Source organism: Symphalangus syndactylus, chromosome 15 (genome assembly GCF_028878055.3).
Source record: "Symphalangus syndactylus isolate Jambi chromosome 15, NHGRI_mSymSyn1-v2.1_pri, whole genome shotgun sequence".
In the NCBI taxonomy this organism is placed as follows: domain Eukaryota; kingdom Metazoa; phylum Chordata; class Mammalia; order Primates; family Hylobatidae; genus Symphalangus; species Symphalangus syndactylus.
Window position 1 is genome coordinate 24,188,554 of NC_072437.2, and position 23,392 is coordinate 24,211,945.

Here is a 23,392-nt window from a genome sequence, read left to right on the forward strand (position 1 = left end):
GATTCATCATGTACTGTCTACAAAATATATAAATGCAAATATATATGATATAATATATTTACATTTAGACACAAATATGTATATTTATATACATATATAAAATAAACTCTAACTATCAGTAACAAAGGCAAATCAGAGATAAACTGCATTGTACCAAAACTGTAACCTAGTCTCAGCCCAGTCCAGTTTCTATTTACAATTTAAAGAAATACATTCCCAAGTCTATTTTCGTGGCTGAAGAAAAGGTAAGCCTATCAAAGGATCCTCTTTGATCTTTCCATATGCAATTTCTGTTATTCAATACAAAATTAATAGACATGCAAGAAGATAGGATCACATGACCAATAGGCATGAAGGAAATGACAGACAATAGAAGCAGACCCAAAGGTAATTCAGATATTGGAAGGACAGATAAAAACTTTAAAATACCTATGATTATTCAGTTCTGGAAAATATAGAAAGAGGTAGACAAAATAGATTGAAAGACAACCAAACTCACTGAAATAGTAGAATTCATAAAAAGAACCACATATACTTCTATAAATGAAAAAACATAATCTTTGAAATTAAGAATTCAATGGATGGGTTTAATGGCAAATTGCAGTACAAGGTAGGATTAATGAAATGAAATAGATTGATGGAAAATATTCAGACAGAAGCATAGACAGGAAGTAGAATTTAAAAAACAGATCATTGCATATTATAATTTAATTTCCTGAGAACTCAATAATAGAAAGAACTCTCATGCTTCAGGCATTTTTTATGTTACTTGCCTTACATTGTTTGATAACATTTGAGCTCACTGTAAAATATCAGATAGATTATATAGAAGGATGTTGCTGGATAGAATTTAAGAATAAAATTAGAGCAGGAGTCCTCAAGTGCTACACGGCCTTGTAGTTAATCAGTGTTTTATTCTGTCTTTTTCAGAGCTTTCTAGAGGAAAATTTAAATGTCTTGCATGATCCAAGAGGGTACACAGACACTAGGGTGGGTTTGGAGGAGAAGCACAGCAACAGTAAGGCAATTTCCTCTGTTAATCTCCTCCCTCAAGGGGGCAGCTCCAATCTTGTGGCTCATAAGATTGGCTGTTAACCGCGAAATGTTTAAAGAACAAAACCTTGGCCCATATTGAAAGGAAATCCTGTCAAAATTTCCGTCAACCCTTACTATCTCATTGAGGAAGTACTAGGAGGCAGCTTCCACATCCCTTTTCATTGCTTCCTTTGTCTTGCCAAAAAAGAAAGAGTAACTAGATTCATGGGTGAGAATTATATTAAGAATGGAGGGTACAAAATTTTGATGTGTCAAAGATCTTTCTAGAAAAACTATAATAAAAGCAGAGGAATGTAAGAATTTTATAAGTAACCTAGTGGATCAAAATAGAAATGAGCAACTGAAAACACTAAACATAAAGCTATGAAGGGGGAGGAAGATGGGGAACTTATGATAGAAGGATCAGAATAATAAGTCCTGAAAGTTCTGCTCAATTGCTAAGCATAGGACAGTCAGACACAAGCACCTTCCTAGGTGAATTAGTGTTCCTATAAAAAGAAAAGAAAGAAGAAATGAAGGAGGGAGGGGTGAGAAGGAGGAAGAAAGAAATGAAAGAAAACAGGGAAGGAAGGGAAGGGAAAGGAAGGGAAGGGAAAGGGGGAAGGAAATAACAACAAATAATCTGTATCTAATCTAACCTCTAGCTTTACCTTCCAAATTACTGCAAATATGCAGGTTGGAGGAATGTGATAAATCACAAAGTGGAATTAAAACAGTTGGACCTGCAATGTGAAAAATTCTACAGGACAAATGACTTGACCTGATTTCTTCAGCAAATAAATGACAATTAATTAAGAAAAGGGGAGCTCTTTTTGACTAAAATAAATTGAAGAGTCATATCAACCAAATGCAATGCATGGAGCTTCCTTTGATCCTGATTTGAAAAAAAAAAACTGTATAAACATACTTTGGGGGGAAACAGGGTTAATGAAACATGGATTAGTATTAGATAATATTGAGGAATCAGTTACTATTTTGTTTTGGTTTTGTATGTTTTGAAAGAAATCTGTGTTGAAGCATCTATAGGTAAAACTGTATGTTGTCTAGAATTTGCTTTTAAATATTCTAGCAACAAAGATGTGGGAAGAGAGAGATAAAACCTGAAGGGTGGGATGTTGGCTATTGATGAAATTAAGACATGGGTTACATGAGGTCATTTGGCTCCTTTTTAAATTTTGTGACTATTTGAAAATGTCCACAATAAAGAGTTACAAATAACGTAAGGGATTACCGTGTCTCAGAAGTTTGGAACAGGTTTTTCTGGCTTCCCCATATGCAGGTGCAGTGAGCCTGACTTGCGCTTTCGGTTCTCACACAGTCAGCAGACCTAAGTAACTGTGCCCTGGTGGACACAGTCAGAGCTCTGCTCTTTTGTTCTCATTCTGTCTTCCTCTGCCTAGGCCTGGTTGTATGCATCAAGGTCCCACAGGTCCCATTCTAGCCTGGGAAATATCATCAATCCCTTTTTTTGGCCTCAGTTCAAAACTGCCTCCTTCAGCACAAATAACCCAGAACGCTTAACTTTGTAAAATAAAACTCATCCTTTGAATTAAATTTACCTTGGATCTCTGTGATTCTGTTCTATTGGAAGAACCCTAGAGGGCAGACTGTCAACTGCACCCAACCCACAGCTGTGGGAAGCAGAGTAGGTAACAGAACGACATAAAAGCTTAATCAAGGGGAGGCATTTTTTGGATAATGGAAAATTATGCATGCTCCCAAGCTAAGGTCAATTATCCAGGGTAATAAAAATATTAAAAACGTGAGAAAGTGAGATTAAGTGTTGGAGCAAGATCCCTAAGAGAGCAAAATAAAGACCAGAGATAAAGTGCAAGAATTCCTGCGAGAAGGATAATTTGTTTTTCTGTACATTGGTAGGAGGAAGGTAAAAATAAAAGAAGCTACAGAGATGAGTTGAGAAAGACATGAAGGGTGTTGAAGTGGCTTTTCTCTGGTGGGTAAACTCTTTCTTTCTTTCTTTCTTTCTTTTTTTTTTTTTTGAGATGGAGTCTCGCTCTGTCACCCAGGCTGGAGTGCAATGGCACGATCTCCGCTCACTGCGAGCTCCGCCTCCCGGGTTCACGCCATTCTCCTGCCTCAGCCTCCTGAGTAGCTGGGAATACAGGCGCCTGCCACCACACCCAGCTAATTTTTTGTATTTTTAATAGAAACAGGGTTTCACCGTGTTAGCCAGGATGGTCTCGATCTCCTGACCTCGTGATCCGCCCACCTCGGCCTCCCAAAGTGCTGGGATTACAGGCGTGAGCCACCAGGCCCAGCCAACTCTTTGGAATAAGAAGGAATGAAGATGGGGAGAGAAAGGAAAGGGGTTTGTGCCCAAGGCTAGAATAATGACAGCAGTGGAATGCGGGCAAGTCTGTCTGCACTTTAGTGATAGCCCAGGGGCTGGGCTAGGCATCAGGGAAAAGAAAAAGAGCTAGCAGTTCCAGGTGGACCTCTGAATACTTTTCGATGATGTACACAGCCAGGGCAGATGAGCGAATTGGGGTCCTCTGGTGAAATAACTTATTCCACATGTTATAGAAAGGCTCAGAAGAAGATGGCTCAGAAGATAGGGATTGCAAAAAGCACCATTGTCCAGAAAAGTTCATGTTCAGATCCACTGGCTTCCTCTTCCTTCTCTCAACTTGCTCTGAAGAGGTTCCTGATGAATATCCTCACTTAAGTCTAAGTCAGATGTCATGTCCTAGAAGAACTGGAACATCAGGAAGAATTTCTATGGTACCCTTCCCTCTGTGTAAGTCAACTATTTCAGCCTTATTCTATAATATTATTGATTCTTAACTTATTTTTGTTCCTAACCATAGAGAAAATAAGTTGCATGTAAATATAATAGTGATAAAACTGAATTTTCACAGAAAAATATGACCAAACAGCCTATTACATAATTATAAATAAGTTTATTTATTGTACTAACATGTTTATGAGGGTTTCAAATATCCAGACCAGGTGTTTTCTCAAATATTTATACTTACTGATAATTAAGCACACATACAATTCGAAAATATCTTTAGCTATCACATAGACATATGTTCATTTTAGTCATAAAAGAACAAGGAGTCTAAAGAGAATTAGTGTTTCCTGGAATATTTTCCTACAAAAATCAAAACAGTGTTAGATATGATTGAACACCCAATACATACATGATATCTGAAAGTGATTTCTGTCCTAGAAAGTTTCCCTTCCTTCCCCAGGACATGTTAATAATGATGAATACAATTTGATAATTTTCATAAATTCAATAAAAATTTTTAACAACAATAAAGACATAATACTCCAAATATATTGCAGGTACTAATTTCAGCTATTTGCATGGACGTCCTTGAATTATTTCAAGGGTATCTTACTGGCTTGAAGTAATATACAGAACTGGCTAAACCCAGTTTTATAATCTCAAAATTAAGCTTGAAGGAAACAAATTGTAGAGCTCTGAGATGTAAAAAATAAACATTAAGAAAGATAAAGTCATGGTTTGAATTGTCTAATGGTTCAATACAAGTAGGTCCAGAGTGCAGAGAAGCATGAAATCATGAGTGAAAGATTGGTTTTCTCCTATCTTGGCACTAATTTACTGAGCAATCTAGGGCAAGGGTAAGAAATTGGTTTCCATGTATATGTAATAAGTTGGTGGGAACAGATGTTCTCTAAGATGCCTCTGAGTTCCAATAGCTTGTAATACTATGTCTGAATACTTTGCTGATATGCATGCATCCCATTCTTAAATCTCCCCAATGGAGGAGCTCAATAAAGGGATTGCAAAGAACTAGAAGCCCTGCCCTGGCTTTGGCACATGATTACTTGAATACACAGTATTTACCAGGAGTTCCATTGAGGGGGATATCCTGAATGTCTTAGGAGTGCTAGGTAAAGTATCAGCAAGTATTTGTTTTTGGTTAAGTAAGTGAAGTATTTCACAGGTTGTTTGAGTAACTGATTTTCTTTGCTTGCTCAAGGTTCCCGCTTACTTTGCATCTCACTGTTGAGCAAACAGCCTGCTGAAAGTTGTCGCTGACCACCACATATAGTAACAGGTTACCAAAGGTGTTCAGAGCAGCTAATGGTCTAGAAACGATGTAAGCTTCGTGAATCTGATTCTCAGTGGAACAACTGATCGAAAGCAGGCGAGATTCGATCCGAATGACCCTCAAGATATGGAAGGGTAAAAAACATACGTAAAATGCAAGGAGTAGCAGAATGGTTAGCCTTCGAGCTTTCTGCTTAAGGCAGCTGTCAGTTTGCAGTCCATGGGTCAGAGTGTGGATAATCGTGGTATAGCAAAGTGTCACTATCACCAAGGGGAGGCAGAAAGTAGTTGCAGTCAAAATTAGGTTGTACCACTTAATAGTAGTGAGTTCATCCGAACTGGTGAGGTCGAGACAGGCTGATCTGTTGGTCCTGTTGGTTGATGTGATCAAGAAGGTCATCGGAATGACAGCTACCAGTGAAATGATCCACACCACAGCACAGGCTACAACTGCACATCGAGTTTTGTGAATGGAAAAGCAGCTCATTGGGTGAATGATCACACAGTAGCGGAAGATGCTGAAACAGGTGAGGAAGAGGATGCTGCTATACAGGTTGAAATGGAAGCTGAAGCGGATAAACTTACACATGAAATCTCCAAAGATCCAGTTTTCACCACTGGCATAGTAGTGAATCAGGAAGGGGAGGCTGGTCAGATACAGCAGATCTGTGCAGGCCAGGTTCAGCATAATGATGGTGCTGCTCTTCCAAGGTCGCATTTTGAAAATGTAAGTGGATATCGCTACTGCATTCCCTGGAAATCCCACGAGGAAGATAATGCCATAAATAACAGGGAGGTAGTGCATCTTGAGTGGGATGTTTTCGTCAGTGCAATTTCCAAAAGCAGCTGCATAATCGGGAAAATCAGAAGCATTTGCTAAATAGTCTAGTGGCTCATTCATGGTTGTCTCCTTTCATCTTGCAAGAAAACGAGAGTTCAGTTTGGCAATAGGAATCAAATGAGCAGTAACTCGCTGATAAAGGAAAACAGAAAACATTAATGGTAGGGTAATAAAAACAAGGATCTACTTCTAAATGAAAATTGTTCTAACATCCTAAATTTGCCACTTCTCTCTCTTTAATCTCAAAAGAGACCCTGTGGAGAAGAAATTGAATTTCCAAGAAAATGGCTATGAGGCAAGTTACTAAATGCATCTAATAAAAATCTAAAAGTTAAATTTTCATGAGAGTTAAAATGAGGGATTGGGAGAAAAAAGCCACATGTCACTTTGGAAACAATTTGGCAAGGTCACCATTTGGAGAAGGCATAGGGCATCGCCATAAGAGACTTAACAACAGGACTTACTATTAACCAAGTGTGATGCACACCACCATCACTTACTTCTACATGTCACAAAATACTGAAAAGCGTTTCTTATTACCTCTATTTTACAAGAGACTAAGACTGAGAAATGTTTTGCGGCTTGTCTCTGGTAACACATCTAGGGGCTTAGCTGAGATCCACACTCGTGTTTGTCTGACTCAAAAGCCATTCCCTTTCTACATTACCTCTCAGTGCTGCCTCTCAATCTGTATTTTGTTGATTTTCATCATGATTGCCGTAAATAATGGAGGGAACAAGTGTGAAGACAGGAAAACGCTGAATACTGTAAATTTTAAAAATATAGATTGCACGCATTGCAACATTGTATTTGTGGTAGATTTAATTGCACATTTCCACTCTTCCAATTCCTTTTAATAGCTAACATAATTTGTTTGTGCAGGGGAGTGTATGTGTTGGGGTGGATGGGGCGGTATCTGTGGTATAATGCAACCATCAGGAGGCTGAGCCCTGAAGCCAGATGGCTAGATTTTGATGCTCAGATTAGCCATTTAGTAGTGTGTTCCTAAGCAAGTTGATTAAGCTCTCTAGGGCTGGAAGGAGTGCAATTTTAACTTCCTTCTTCTTGCTTATTAGTGTTTTTAAACATTTTGATGGTGAATTTTTGCAATGAGAAAAGAACATCTAGAAGAAGAGTTATAATTAGCTTATTATTTGGATGTAAATAGCAGTTGGTGAAATGCATCCAAGTCCACATTTCTGGAGCACCCACTCTGTATTGGGTCCTCTGTCAGGTCCTAGAGATACAAACTGAATAACACACACAGATGTATATGCCACTGTCACAGTCTACTGGGGAAGTGGACATGGCAAATTATTTTAACAAAATATAAACCCACCTCATGGAGCTGTCAATAGTATGTTAAAAATAGGAAGAAAAACTCTTGGCACACTACTGGGCACGTAAGAAAAGCTTAAAAATTATTAGGTGATTGTTAGTTGCTAAGTCATTTGATGTATGAATGGTACCAGACTACTGAGATCACAAGGGAAGGAGGAAACATCAGAGTCTGCCACCATTATTACTATTATCTGATACTAAATCTACACTATCTAGCATTTCCTGAGAGGAGTACAGAGGTATATTTCAAACTAACCCAACTTGACAAATCCTAAATTAGCAGAATCAGTCCTTCTTGACTGCCCTGAGTATACTCTTCCAAATCTCACTTATTCCAGGAGGTCTGGGGGAGTTGTAAGTAACTCAGCATGGTTATGGGATATTGGGAGATGAAGTTGGGAAGGAAAACTAGGAATTAATAAAAAATAATAGTGCCTTCTGTGTGCAAAGCACTACTGTAAGTGTCTTACATATTTGAATCTATTTAATCCTCACGACAAATGGGGAGGTAGTGCTGTGATCATCCCCATTCAACAGAAGAGGAAACTGAGGCACAGAGGAGGCAGTGATGTGCTCAAGGTCAAACCGCTAGTTAGGGGTGAGCCAGGATACGACTGTGGCAGTCTTGTTGCAGGGCTGGGCTGCATCTCACAATGAGTAGGCAAGAGGGAAATCTGAAGTGCCTGTAATCACAAAGACCAGTTAGCACATTACCTCTCAGTGCTGCCTCTTCTTGTGTATTTTGTTGATTTTCATCAGGATTACCCTAAATAATAGAGGGAACAACAAGTGTGAAGACAGGAAAAGGCTGATGAATATCTCAGAAAGCTCAATAAATCAAACACTGTAGAGTTGTCCTTTGGTATCTGCAGTGCACTGGTTCCCAGACCCCCAAGGATACCAAAATCCGCATATGCTCACGTCACTGATATAAAAATAAAATGGCATGGTATTTACACATAACCTATGCCCAGCCTCCGGTAAATCATCTCTAGATTACTTATCACACCTAATGCAACATAGATGTTAAAAGTGCTATTCATGGAACTATCATCTACACAGCACCGGAGGTCATAGGAGTCAGGGACTGCTGACCAGTGAGAGTGCTCTGAAGCCAGGCAACCACAGTGGATGGCTTCTCCCTGGGCAGAACGTCTTAAATGGACTCATGCATAAGGAGCAGGAAGTCACTTAAACTATATACCTAATGCTAAATGATGAGTTAATGGGTGCAGCACACCAACATGGCATATGTATACATATGTAACAAACCTGCATGTTGTGCACATGTACCATAAAACTTAGAATAATAATAAAATTAAAAAAAAAAAAGAAAATAGTCACAGTCAAGGAGTCCCAGAAGCAGCACGTCCCAAAGACAGTTCTTAGATTATGTCAAGAGGCCACTAAGTAGCTAATGTTGCTTCTGGAGCAATGAAGTAAAGATAGTTTTAGTAATGCCCAAAATAATTCTCCAGAGTTATTTCATTCTAATTGGGATTTGCCTCAACAGAGAAGTGAGAGGAACAGAAGGGGAGGGAATTCAAGTCCAAGCTGCTTGTCAGCTCCTTGAAAGCAAAACACAAGTCACCTCATACCCCAGGGGCTGGCACATGGAAGGTGTGCAGTAAATATTAATATTTGCTGAATGCATTAAAGAACAACCAGTAACATCAGCAAAACTTATATGGTACTGAAGGGCTACTGAAGTGGCAACTATCATTCTAAAAAAAAGCTTGGTTCTTAGGCCAGGCACAGTGGCTTAAGCCTGTAACCTCAGCACTTTGGGAGTCCGAGGCAGGCGGATCGCCCAAGGTCAGGAGTTCGAGACCTGCCTGGCCAGCATGGCGAAACTCCGTCTCTATAAAAAATACAAAAAAAAGTAGCTGGGTGTGGTGGCCCGTGCCTGTAGTTCCAGCTACTTGGGAGGCTGAGGCATAAGAATTGCTTGAACCTGGGAGGTGTAGGCTGCAGTAAGCCAAGATTGAGCCACTGTACTACAGCCTGAGTGACACAGGAAGACTCTGTCTCAAAAAAAAAAAAAAAGAAAGAGCAAGCTTGGGTCTTTGATGACTTTTAAAGTAGGAAGCAAAATTACAATTCCTGTCATTGCCAAATAAACCCTTGCCCATGTTATGGAGACCATTTTAAACAATAATTCTATCAGGAAAAGATGGGTTATAGGTAGAAACAACTGCCTTATTGTTCTGAAAAACAATAGTTCAATTTAGGATTGAATGAAGAATGATTAGCCAACTGTAAGGGTGCAGGGGTTGACTAGGAAGCTTAATCTCTGTTCCATAAAACCTCATAAAAGTATGAGTTTACAAAATACGTGTGATGTTAAGAACAGCACACAAAAAACCGGTCTGGGCTGTGAGCAGGTAGGATGAAGCTGTTTGTTTCCTCGCTAGCCTCAGGGTCCAGTACAATTCACTGCCACAACTGAGAACACCAGATGGTCCACAAACAAATCATTTCAACTCAAAGGACATTAAAGACAAATGTGGCACAACCCTGGGTATATTCTCTTCTCTTTCTACAGCAGTAGTTCTGAAACGTGAGGGGGTTACAAATCACTTGAAACCAATGGGTTCTTTGCAAGCAAGAAATAATGATGTATTCAGCTTTAACATAACCAAAAATATAAGTGTGAACTAAGCTAGGTTCAGCATGAATAAAAGCCAGCATCAAAGGTTGGAATAAACTTGTGAAGAAAAAGCTTATAATTTTAGTACAACCACTATGGAGAACAGTTTGGAGGTTCCTCAGCAAACTAAAAACTGAGCTACCATATGATCCAGCATTTCCACCGCTGGGTATATACCCAAAAGAAAGGAAGTCGGTATATCAAAGAGATATCTTCACTCCCATGTGTGTTGCAGCCCTATTCACAGTAGCCAACATTTGGAAGCAACCTAAGTGTCCATCCACAGATGAATGGATAAAGAAAATGTGGTACTTATACATGGTAGAGTACTATTCAGCCATAAAAAAGAATGAGATCCTGTCATTTGCAACCTCATGGGTAGAACTGGAGGTCATTATGGGAAGTGAAAAAAGCCAGGCATGGAAAGACAAACGTTGCATGTTCTCACTCATTCATGGGATCTAAAAATCAAATCAACGAACTCATGGGCATAGAGAGTAGAAGGATGGGTACGAGAAGCTGGGAAGAGTAGTGGGGGACTGGTGGAGGGGCTGGCTAATGTGTACAAAAGAAAAAAAGGTAGAAAGAATTAATAAGACCTACTGCTTGATGGCACAATGGGGTGACCATAGTCAATAATAATTTAATTGCACATTTTTAAATAAAGGTGTAAGTGGATTGTTTGTATTAATAACACAAAGGATGCATGTTCGAGTGGATGGATACCCCATTCTCTATGATGTGCTTATTTCACACTGCATGCCTGTATCAAAATATCTCATGTACCCCATAATTATATATACCTGCTATGTACCCACAAAAATTAAGAAATAAAAAAATTCTTAAGAAAAAGCTTACAATTTTAGCCTTTTTTTTTCTCTGAAATTGGAAAGTAGCTGTGATTGTTTGAGGCTAGCTGCAGGATGTCATTATTTGGGTAACACACCGTTCGTGGACTGCTGGCCTGATGCCAGCACACCCAGGAACCTCACAGATTGGGATTCCAAGATTCTGTGGGTAAAGAAGGCAGGATCAGAAATGCTATCCAGTTAAGTGGCAGCAGATACTACTTCACCTCCGCAGAGTACTCTTGCCCATTTGGTGGGAACAAGGAAAGTGGGATTAATGATGAAATGTGATTTTCCTAAGGTGCCTGTTGGTTTTCCAGATCAGTTTTGTTGGATAAGTTAAGCTCCTTATCCAACAATGCCTGTACCTCTCCCAGCTCTCCTCCCTCTCCCCCAGACTCCCTGGGTTTTTCTCGTTCTGCTCCCATGCTGAGGTCACGGTTGGTTCTTTCCTCCGTTTCCCAAGATGCCAATGGACGAGGGAGGTGCACAGTTGGAACACTTCATCTGTTACCTTCTCTCCAGAGTCCTTGGAAGCTCCGAAGCTGGGGCCACTTTGGGTTGTCAAAAAGAAACTTAAGTAGACCTTTCATTCACAAAGACTCACTTCGATTTCCCAGTCTACATATTTGAAAACTAATTGCACTTCATACTGGTGGAAAACAGACCAATTCTTAACACAGGTAAATTTGTGACTGGGTGAGTGCTGTCCTCCCTGGTCCCTGAAGGAATCCTTCTCCTCAACCCTTCTGGGAACCTCAAGACTCTTCCCTCAATCCCCACTTTATTGTTTTTTGTTTGTGTTATTGTTGTTGTTGTTTTGGAGACGAAATCTTGCTCTGTCAACCAGACTGGAGTGCAGTGGCCATGATCTTGGCTCACTTCAACCTCCGCCTCCTGGGTTCAAGGGATCTCCTGCCTCAGCCTCGGAGCAGCTGGGATTACAGGCCCGTTCCACCACGTCTGGCTAATTTTTTGTATTTGTATAGAGACAGGGTTTCACCAGCCTGTTGGCCAGGCTGGTCTCAAACTACTGACCTCAGGTGATCCACCTGCCTCGGCCTCCCAAAGTGCTGGGATTATAGACGTGAGCCACCACACCCGGCCAATCCCCAATTCGTTAAATAAGAATCTGCAACTCAGTTTCCCTGAAGACTATTAAGAGGTCATGTTGATGCAGCCCAAAGATATGGTTTTGCCTATTTAATCTTCGGGAGAAACAAATACAACTTCTGAAAGCTCGCTTCAGAAAAATGGATGCATGGACACATAAATATTATACATACAAGTTAGAGGTTTAGAGACCATTACAAGCTAGTTCACGAATCCATAGCAACGAAACAAAAAACAAGACAGAGAAGAAAGACATTTCAGGGGAAACATTTTCCTCGCTTGTTGGGGGTGGGGGTGGGGCAGTGTCTTTGGTCGTTTCCAACACCACACAGTCCACCACGATGCAGCGTGAGCTTTGAGAACATTCAGCGGGGCGGCGATCAATGGGGTGAGGGATTAGCTCTGTCTCCTAAGCACTCTCCCTGCCCACCTCCCAGACCCCTCGCTTGGGTGTGAAAAAAAAGTATGAGATGAAATCAGCGATCCCTAACTCCCCCAGTTCTCTCTAAGTCAAATGTCTTCTCCCCCTGGGCTTTTTGTTCCCCAAAATGAAACTGCCTCCCGCCACAGGATCTGGGGTGCTTCTACTGCCTCCAAAGAAGAAGGGGGCGCTGCTCCGTCCGACCCTGCCTGCTGCAGGGACGTGCAGGGGTGCTCTTTCCCCTTCTCCTCGGGCACCTCGCGTCTCCGCTCCCGGGTCAGGGCAGGGTCCCCCATACCCGCTCCCTCCGGCCGGTGGGCCCCGCTCCCCGATCGCGCGCGGCTCACCTGGCAGCCCCGGCGAGGCGGACGTGCGCCCCGCGTGCCTGTGCAGCCTGGCTGGTCCCGGACCGCAGACCTGTCCCGGGGAGGCTGCGCACCGCCCCGCCCCTCCCACCCCTCCGAGGCCCAGCGACCAAGTGAGTGTTCCCGGGTCCTCGCCCCGAGCAGCCTGGCCAGCAGCATCCCGCCTCGCCCACTTCCCAGTGGACACAGGGACAGCGGCTTCCACTCCCGGGACCTCTGGACATCCTCTGTCCCGGTTTGGCGGCAAACTGACCCAGGAGAAAGTGTTTGCAGAGGTTCCAAAAAACCAGCCCGGCGGGAGGGTTGTTGCCCCAGGAGGGTTGTGGCCGCCTTCTCTGGATCCAGAAATATCACCACTCTCCTACAGCCTAGTGCCTCTTTTTTTTTTTTTTTTTTTTTTTGTTTTGTTTTGAGACGGAGTCTCGCTCTGTCGCCCAGGCGTCCAGTGCCTCTCATTTAGCATGGGATGGAGGCGACTTACTGAAGCGTTATCACTTCCCTGTATCCAATTACAATCCTGCCCTCCAGCGCTTAGCAAGGTGGCTTAAAAATAGTTTCTATCCCTGCGAAGAGCGTTTGTCTGTATCTCCAGATCTAGGGGGTAGGTAGCCTTCTTGCTACATAACTTAGGAATCGCCTTTTCTCTTCTCAACTTCAGCCACATCATCCAATATACTAGGGCCCCCCGAACCGTTGAACTTCAAGATCTCTTCCAGCATCAAAGAGGAGTTCACTGTATTGGCGGGGTTGCTTGGAGAATGCCCCTCTTCGCTCTTCCATGGACGGGCATTAAATGTCTCTTTTGCACTTCCATGTTGACGGGCATCAAACACCAAGTATAGCCTATCCTCTGGGAATGCCAGCCAGCAGGAGCAAGAATGTTAGGCTAGGTGTCCCACCAGGGCCCAGGTGGAAAGAATCCGCGCTGGCTGATGGTTGGGATAGCCCTAGTTAGGCATTTTTACTACCATGCTTATCATTTTGATTATTTGAGTTCCAGCCTCTCCAGGAAAATATTTTGCATTAGGAGAAAAAATGTTCTCTAATTTTACTATGTTTAATCATCTTTTCAATTCTTCATTTGGAAATATTTGACCCCGTTTTGTTCCCACCTATTCATTCATCAGACATTTGCTGTTTGATTATTCTGTGTCAAGCACTGAGGGGATATTGAAGAATAATACACAATCTTTGCTTCCAGGAGCTGATGTCTTATAGGAAAATAAGAAATAAATTAAAGACACGATTAGGGCTTGCCACTTGTAAATAAGCGTGCTGGGAGGGCACTAAACCCAAATGAAGGCTTTCTGAAGGAAAAGACATCCCAGTGTTTTTCCACAGTGAGCAGGATTTCCAGCTAAAGAGGAAATGACTTAAAGAGGTTATTTGAAAAACAAGTACTGGGTCCTAGAACTCTAGACATGGAAGGGACATTTAAAAATATCCAGTCCTGTAAAGTTAAAATTGTGCAGGTGCTATGGAAAAAAAAGTATAATGGTTCCTCTAAAAATTAAAAATAGAATTATGACACAAGCCAGCAATTCTGCTTCTGGGAATATACCCCAAAGAATTGAAAGCTGAGACTCAAACAGATACTTGCACATCCATGTTCATAGCAGCATTATTCACAATAGCCAAAATGTGGATGCAGCCCAAGTGCCTATCAATGGATGAAGAAAATGTGATGTACACATTCCATGGAACATTATTCAGTTTTAAAAATGAAGGAAATTCTGACACATACTGCAACATGGAAGAACTCTGAGGACATTATGCTAAACAAAAGAAGCCAGCCACAAAAGCACAAATACTGTATGATTCTGCTTATCTGAGGTGCCTGAGTTGTCAAAGTTATGGAGACAGAAATTGGAATAATGGTTGCCAGGAGTTGTGGGGAGAGGGAATGAGGAGCTATTGTTTAATGAGTATGAAATTCAGTTTTGGGAGATGAAAAGAGTTCTGTGGATGGGTGGTGGGGTGGTTGCATAATAATATTGTTGCACAATAATAATGCCACTTAACTACACTTCAGTATGGTTAAGATAGTACATTTAATTTTACGTGTATTTTACTATAATTTTTTAAACCGACGTTTTAAAAAATTCAGTCCTATGTATTCACTTTTCAAAGGAGGACACAGCATTAGAGTGGTCCAAATGACAAGCCCGAGGTCAGAGCTGTAGAGGTCTGTGTAAAACCAATGTGCCAAGCCCTCTGTTCTCACTACCACATTCTATGGGTGGCTAGGTCACTTGATTGAAACTATTGCTTCCTCAGACAACAATATACTATAATCCAAGACTCTAAATTGGCTCGGTCAACAAGATGATTATTATGAATGAATTGTGTCTTATATCTTTTAATGTCTACCTTTAAACATTACATCTTACCACAACTCAAATTCTTTCTCTACATAATAGTAATTTGCAGGAAAAAAAATACTAACCAGTAAAGATCCTAGTCCCTATGTAAAGAGAATAATATATATCTTTAAAGCAACTTGCATTAGAAAGTGATGTCACTGTTTTAGGTTGTATATTCAACTTCAAATTTAGGACCTTGAGGTTGTCTTTTAACAACCCTAAATCAAAGACTTACATGAGGGTAAAATTCATCTTCTATTTAAAATTGGTCTCTTGCCCAGATTCAGAAATGCACTCTCTTCCTTAAAATTAGAACCAAATAGAACAAGATTCCAGCATTTAAATTTATAGCTACTTGAGCAGCACAGGTGTCACCTGTGTGATGTGCTGCAATTGTTCCCTTAAAGCAGGAAATGGGGTTTATCGTCATGACAATCAAGAAACTCAAAACTTCTCTAACTAGGAAGCACTGGCATCTCAAAGCCTCCTGCGCCAAAAAGCCCCGTGGAACTCTGCATAGAAAGCAGAGTCAGTATTACAGCATTCTCCAAAGAGCCATTAATGGTTCAGTTGGGGGTTAGCCGGGGTAAAATATTAGAAATTATCTTGGTTCTTATTCAGAGTTTTATTTAGAAAGGAAAACATAGTTGATGACAACGTGGACCACTCTATTTCCTGATTGGAGCCTCTGTCCAATCAGTTGAACATCGTCATACTCAACTTCCGATGATCATGCTTCCAGATAGTATTCCAACCATGACTGACCTTATCATTCCTAACCATGTATGGCCTTGTCTGACTTTTTTATAACTTTGGCCACAATATGATATGTTTGGTATAATAGCAGTATTCTCATGAGATGAATTGTCTTGATTTTTGAAAAAGTGTTAACTTATTTTCTAGTGCCTTCAAAATGAATTGCTCAGTTAAGATGTACTGATTAAATAAAGCAATCTGTGTGATCTATACTCTGTTGGCAACGAATTCAGATATTGTGATACCTTCCAGATTCCTATAATATTTATTTGGTGAGAAGGATGACATTATGGTATAGTGGAACGTGAGAGTACTAGAAGTTTGAGGCCTGGATTTTAGTTTTGAAAGCAACTCACTTAGCTGGAAAAGTACTTTCATTTCCAGGCAATTTTTAGTCTGTCTAGAAAAAGCAGAGTCAGACAGATCACTTCATAAGGCCAAATCTAGATTAAAGGGATCTTAATTATGAAAATTTAGAAGGGTAAAGCTTTGTTTCTTCGAAAAAATAAGTATGATATTGTTGTGCCAATGTGAGCCACCTGCTATGCTTCTATGTGAACATTACTTCATGATCTTTAAATGTTCTTAAAATAGAACTGTCCTTGTGGACATTTCTTTGAAAAAAGGACTCTTCTGGGGCAGACAGAAAACTGTTGAGAAAGAGATTGGTTAGTTTGTTCTTCCTTAGATTCAATCCCAGTATAATTTGGGAGACGCTGTTAGGATCTTCTAGAGGTAGTTAAAGAGCCAGGCAGTTAATAGATCTACATAGGAGGCACAGCTAAGAGATGGGATTGCCAGTCTGCTCAGGAAGAGTTGTAGTGTGAAGTGTGTTGACCCAGAGAAGCAGGGAGAGGTGGAAATTGGAAACTAAAGGAAGAGTTAGAAGAGGCGTATAAAAAAGCCAAAGAATAGAGAAAACCGTCATCGAGAAATGAAGCTCTTTGCTTCTGCTGGTGCAAGTGCCCCTGAGTGAACTATCCTTCTTGCTCCACCTCTCTGATTTGAATCTTACGATTTACTTCAGGTTTAATAAAGTACTCTATGAGTATATTTTCCAAGAAATACAGTTTTCTAACTTGAATACTTTCTGTACTTGTAGTTTGTACCATACAATATAACATTTATTCATTTTGAAACTGCTTAATAATTTTTAAAATGACAATAGTTTTATAAACTTGAGTCTTGCCCATTCATCAAGATTGTCTGCATCTCAAGAGACAGCAGTTTGTAGTCTCCTCTTTGGATGGTACACAGCACGTTAAATAGGTACAAAATAAGCAATAACAATTGCCTATAGTTACTAGGTAATTATTTCTAGAACTATAAATCTGATTCCTCATTTGACCTTAATTAATATTAAGTTCTTCAGATTTTTGTTGCTAGTTGAGACTAAGCTGTCTCCCGCTGGCCTCTGTCCAATCAATTGAGCATCTGAAAAGAATATGGGGAAAGAGTTGTCAAGAATTAAACAGAATGAGGCAGGGTGCAGGTGGCTCACACCTATAATCACAGTGCTTTCTGAGGCTCAGATGGGAGGATTGCTTAAGGCCAGGAGGTCAAGACCAGCCTGGGCAACATAATGAGGCCCTAGCTCTACAAAAGATAAAAATAAAAACAAGCAAACAAACAAACAAAAAAACCTAGCTGGGCATGGTGGCACGTGTCTGTAGTCCTAGCTAGTTGGGAGGCTGAGGCAAGAGGATTGCTTCCACCCAGGAGTATGGAGGTGGCAGTGAGCCTGATTATGCATTGCACTCCAGCCTGGATGACAGAGTGAGACTCTATCTGAGAAAAAAAAAAAAGAAAGAAAGAAAACTAAGCTGAAAAGATTGAATCAGGCAGTTAAGAAATCACTGGTGACATAAAAACCATTTCACTGGTAGTAGGGGCCAAAGCTTGTTTGTGCAATATGGTTGAACAGTAAAATAGGAAGTTACAAATTGCTGGAAATGATGGAAAGAAAAGAGATAAGGATGTAGCTTAAAGGGTGACATACTTAAAAGAAGGGGTTTTTAATTTATTCCTCCTTTAGGATAGAGGAAACCATTAGTGTAGAGTGAGGGAAATAAAAAAGTCAGTGGAAAGATTGAAGAGAGGTGACTGAAGGACAATGGACATAAAATACTTGGGAGGTATGACTCCATGAGCAATAAGCAGGTGTTCGGATCCTGGTTCCTAGTTTTACAAGCTGTATAACCTCCCTCTGTAACCATCATTTTGTTTATTCCAAAAAGCATGATTGATGCAAGTCTAAATAAAATAATATATGAAAATCATTAGCATACAGCAAGCATTCATGAAATAATCACTATTATTAGTCAGGAGCACAAATGAAAGGGGAAAGGCCAGCAGTTCCTCAGAGATGGGAAAGAAAGATGGGGGAAGAGCTGCATGAACTCGAGGTGGAACTCCATTACCTCTGAGCCTAATCCAGAGATTCTCAACCCTGGTAACATATTAGAATCAACTGGAGGGCTTTTAAAAATACCAATGCTCAGATCCCACCCTAGATCAATTAAATAAATTCTGAAAGTATTAGTATTTTTTTTTTTTTTTGAGGTAGAGTCTGTTGCCCAGGCTAGAGTACAGTGGCACAATCTCTGCTCACTGCAGTCTCCGCCTCCTAGTTTCAAGTGATTCTCCTGCCTCAGCTTCCCAAGTAGTTGGGATTACAGGTACCTGCCAGCACACCTGGCTAATTTTTGTATTTTTAGTAGAGACAAGGTTTTGCCATGTTGGCCAGGCTGGTCTCGAACTCCTGACTTCAAGTGATCTGCCCGCCTTGGCTTCCCAAAGTGCTGGGATCACAGGGGTGAACCACCATGCCTGGCTAAGTACTGATATTTTTAACAGTCACTAGGTTATCATAATATGCAGTTGAAGGTGAAAAAGATTAGAATGAATTTTGATTCTCAAACTTGATGGCGCATTGTAAATACTTCAAAATTTTTAAATAACGATGCCAAACGTGAATGCATCTCAAAAGCATTATGTTTAGCAAAAGAAGTCAGCAGCAAAGGAAACCACTTCCATGATTCCATCCTGATTCCATTAAAATCAGGCAAAAAGTAATCAAAGAGGATAAAAATTAGAATAGTAGTTACTTTTTGGAGGAGAGGGAGGTTGACCAGAAAGGGCAAGAGGAAACATTCTAGATTGATGTAAGTGTCCTATATCTTGATTACGGCATTGCTTACTCAGATGAATAGAAGTGTCAAAACTCATCGAACTATATGCTTAATATCTGTGCATTTACTGTATGTAATTATACCTTGATTAAAAAATAACTCCAAAAAAATATTTGACTCAATTAGTATGAGAAGTGGGTTGTGTATTGGGATATCTATGAGCCTCCCAGGTTGTTGTAACATAAAGGAACCACTTTATGGTTTGAGAACCACCGAGCTCAGCCATCTGCTGACATTGACTGAGATGAGGTTAAAGAAGGAACCACGAGAAAACTGATAAAGACTCAAAATTAGAAAGTGGAGTTGAATAGGTACAAACTGGTTTCTCAGGATGTGATTACAGATTATCTGCATCGGAGAACCTTATGTAGCTTGAAAAAAATATGAAATCTTGGGACCCACACCAGATCTACTGATACATATTCTGGGAGGGAAACCCAGGGATTTGCATAAAAATACATTTCCCCCAGGTGATTCTCACACTCTAAAGTTAGGGCACTTGCTGAATAGAGATCAGCTGAGGATGAGAACTAAGCATTTCAATGAAGAGAATTCAATGGAGGACAATTTGAGAGCAGGTAAGGGTAGCTCTAACTTGGAGCAGAGACAGTATTTGGAAAACCAATGACAACCAGGACAGGCGGAGCTGAGGAGATGATGTACAGCTATAATGTGAAAACACAAGAAGATTGAGAAAGGAAAGAAAAGGGATAATGCAGTGAGGAAGCAGTCTGGAGTCTGCGGGTTACTCCATGGCTCAGTCGTCTTCTTGGGATGTACTTTTGGGCAGTAGTCAGTGCTTCCGAGAGATAATTACTCTGAAACGAACCAAAAATAAATGGCAGGATTGACAACTGTCACAAGAATCATCAGCAAAATGTTTCACTTCAAAAAGAAACACAGCATACATTTGATATACACCTTCAACAAATGTAGGTGTTTGTAAGAAGGAATTTCAGGAAAAGGAGTCCGTTTATGCAAAAATATAGTGGCTGAGAACAGGAGAAAGTACTTAGGTAATAGCATGAGGCCCAATTTTCCTGAAATACTGTTTTGTTTTTTTTTTAAGTAAATCTAGGGGGGCAGGAAGGATGGCTAAGTCCAAAAATGTAAAATGGGAGCATATTGTAGAGAAACTATACTCTCTCTAAACCTAAAAAACATAAGTGTCCTGAATCCTCCAGGTTGCAAGGCAATGGTATCTGCCAACTTCAGGGAGCTTAGAAGCAGATCCCTCCGCATTGAGCCGCTGATGAGAAACCAGCCCTGGACAATAGCTTGATTGCAACCTGGTGAGCCCCTGAGTAGAGGACCAGCTGAGCTGTGCTCGGACTCCTAACCCTGGACTCGCAGAAACTGTAAGATTATAAATATGTATTGTTTGAAGCCACGAAGTTTGTGATAATTGTGATCAAATTACACAGGCCGTGTAATTTGATACCACTGGAAGTGTTTTGAGTAGGGAAGTGTGATAAAAGCTGTCAGCACCTTCTTGTCCACTAGTTTTTCTGTTGGGCAGTATTTAATTCAAATATTTTATCAGCAAGGTTCTACTAAGAAAAAAAATTCTAGAAAACTATCTGAAGAAAGAAACCTAATTGTTGTTATTACCTTAAAGATTAATCTTTCACATGTTTGATCGTATTTATATATTGGCTTATATTAATTATATATTATTTTTTGGTTATTTGTTCAGGTTTTCAACTTCTGGGGTTTACTTATGTGGTTAAAGTTGCATTTCCTTTTTTTTTATTTTGGACCTTTGAAATTATAAAAAGAGCTTTGGATGGGAATCACATGGTTCCTTAAACTATCTTCTGGTTTTTTGAAAGATAAATAGATTCAAGGGCCAGTGCCAAGTCCATTGCCAGCATAAGGAAGCTTTGCTATACCAGCATATCACCTAAACGCTCTTTCTCTTCAACTCTAAGATCCTGAAGAAACTCCATTCCACCCATGCACATATTCAGACTCCCACCATAGTAAAACGATCCCCACATTCTCTCCATTGCCAAGGTACCCATAATGCAGCTTGTGATTTTTTGAGCCCCATGTGGCATTACTAATGACCAGCATAGCATGGTTAAGGTGGACAGGAATGGTAGAAAATTGTTCCAGCACTGCTGTCAACTCCTGTAGCCCTACCTTGCTCTATCACTGTGTGAACACAACATTAATCACACACTCTGACAAAAGTTCAGAACTTCACATTCTTCAGTGCTGAAATAATGATTGTCTGTATTTTCCATAGCAGCTGATGCCAGTTTCATTAACTTCACCTAACATTTAAAAGATAATTTGTTGACAGAGATTCTTTTCCTACCTCTATTAGAATTTCTCCTCTTTCATTAGATTCTTTAGAGAATATTAAGTCATCATAAGCTGTTGAAATTTGTTCCCATGCCCTGCTAATATCTTGTGTCACCTTTCCCTTTTAGCAACCGTGATTGAGCACTATCATCTTATTTTCTTTGTCATGCTTCTGCCTTTGAATTAAAACACCTGAGAAATACACATAATAGGCTCTGGGATGTCTTTATTATAGCATTTTCAGTTTCTTCCTTTTGACCTTTTCTATTGCTTTCATGATTAATTTTTTTCCAGGGCTCTATTGACACAACAGGCCACTGTACTAACCTATTAACTTTTGAAAAATCACAGTTGAAATCTGATTTGAGTAAGTAACCCAAAATAGTTTTCAACTAGCCTGGGTTTTACAAACAATAAACCAGACAAGTTTATCTCTGTGATGGACAGAGTCTGGATGTGGAGGAGTTGGTGTGAATAAGAGGAGGTTGAAATGGAATGTGATGCAGCTAAGATGTAAAGATAGCATCCTTTGAATCTTAGAGTAGCTCATCTTAGTCATCACTTTTAGAAAAAAATAAAGTCATAAGTTATCTAGTTTTAGTAGCTATTTATTCCTTTCTTTGAATTTTCATAGACAATCCTCAGGGTCTAGTCTTTTCTGCTTTGAGCACTGATATATGATTGTTAATTAAAATTATTAAGCTGTTCATTGTTACTTCCTTCCTAATTATAGCAGATTGATAGTTCATTAAGTTGAAAAAAATTTAATCCTCTTTAATTGTAAATCCTGCCTTAATCCAAATTGTGGGTTTAACTGTGTCCAAACCTTTTTTAAATTCTTACAACTATCTGTCTAGTGATAATTGGAAAGACAACGTATGCTTCATTTGGTTGATCTAGGTTTTCAGAGAGAGTGACTCACTCATCTCCACTCTGTCTTCAAAAGTGGTTTATTCCTAGCCTTTGCAAACCTCCCTAACCCTCTTCTGTATGTCAAAGGAGACTGATCACTCATCCTGTGGTTTTAGAAGTGCTTTGAAACTTTATATCTGAGCTTTCTGTTTTATTTTACGTTTAACTAAAGGCAAATAAGGTCATTATGATCTCAAAGTTACATTCCTTGAAGAAATACATCCATATTTTGTTATTTTATTACATATTTATTTGAAAAGAAAATATTCTCACTCTGTTCTTTCATGACTTCTTTACATTAACCTGAATTTTTTTCATCTCTGTGGTGGTAACCCAGTGATTCCCATTTGGGTGGATAGCGGTGAGTTTGAGAATGTGTAAAGACAGTGTAGAGATGGAAGTGCTGGAAGACTTCCCCCCTGAAAACCAACCTTCCAGACCAATTATGATAAAAGAACAGTTCAAGGGAAGCCTTGTTTTTTAAATCATGTTCTGTACCCAGTGGCTTTGGGCTTCCGTCACTTTCCTGTTGGGAGAGCTGAGCCCCAGGACAGTGTTCTCTCTGGTCATTATTACCTGGAGTGTGCCCTTAACACAGTGCTTTCCACCGTAGTCCTATGCACTTATTTAGACCTAGAGCAGGGCCAGCTATATAATTCACAGGTCTTAGTGTTGAAAATTTGAGGATCTTAGTTTTAAAAGCAGGAGAAAATTTCCTTTAAAGGTGTTAAAATAAAGCTTTTCTTTTTTTCCCAGTCTTTCTCTTAACCTGTCATGGTGGGGTTTTTTATTTGGTAGGTAATATCATTCTAAGTTAAAGAAAAATTAAAATTTTAAAGTATTTGCATGAAATTTACTGTTTATATAGCGCAATGCCAGTTTTAAATGCAATTACAAGAGCATTTAACTAGTATGAAGCATCTTCAGAATGACACAAGTTGACTTTCAAAGCTCACATATGTGTGTATATTCTGTTTTTCCCAGGATAATGGAAACACTCACTTTTTCATACACACATACTCTAACAACGCTGTCTCTCTTTGGCTTACTGATGAGTCAGGAAAGACTGAAAGGAAGATGAACTATAGATTGCCCTATCCTTCCCTAATTCTGTGTCACTGTTGTCAGTACAAGCCATTGGTTTATTCAGGGAAGTAACACAAGAGGAGATAGAGGTTTT

General features: G+C 40.0%; 1 protein-coding gene across 1 annotated transcript; it reads right to left on the reverse strand.

Annotated features, from left to right (window-relative positions):
* Positions 1 to 3,957: 3,957 nt before the first annotated feature.
* Positions 3,958 to 13,184, reverse strand: OXGR1 (oxoglutarate receptor 1). The gene is made up of 3 exons (XM_055244388.2): positions 12,663 to 13,184; positions 7,998 to 8,049; positions 3,958 to 6,074 (listed from the first exon to the last, which is right to left on the reverse strand). Exon 3 carries the CDS (start codon positions 6,000 to 6,002, stop codon positions 4,989 to 4,991), a length of 1,014 nt encoding a protein of 337 aa, XP_055100363.1. The 5' UTR covers positions 6,003 to 6,074; positions 7,998 to 8,049; positions 12,663 to 13,184; the 3' UTR covers positions 3,958 to 4,988.
* Positions 13,185 to 23,392: the final 10,208 nt, after the last annotated feature.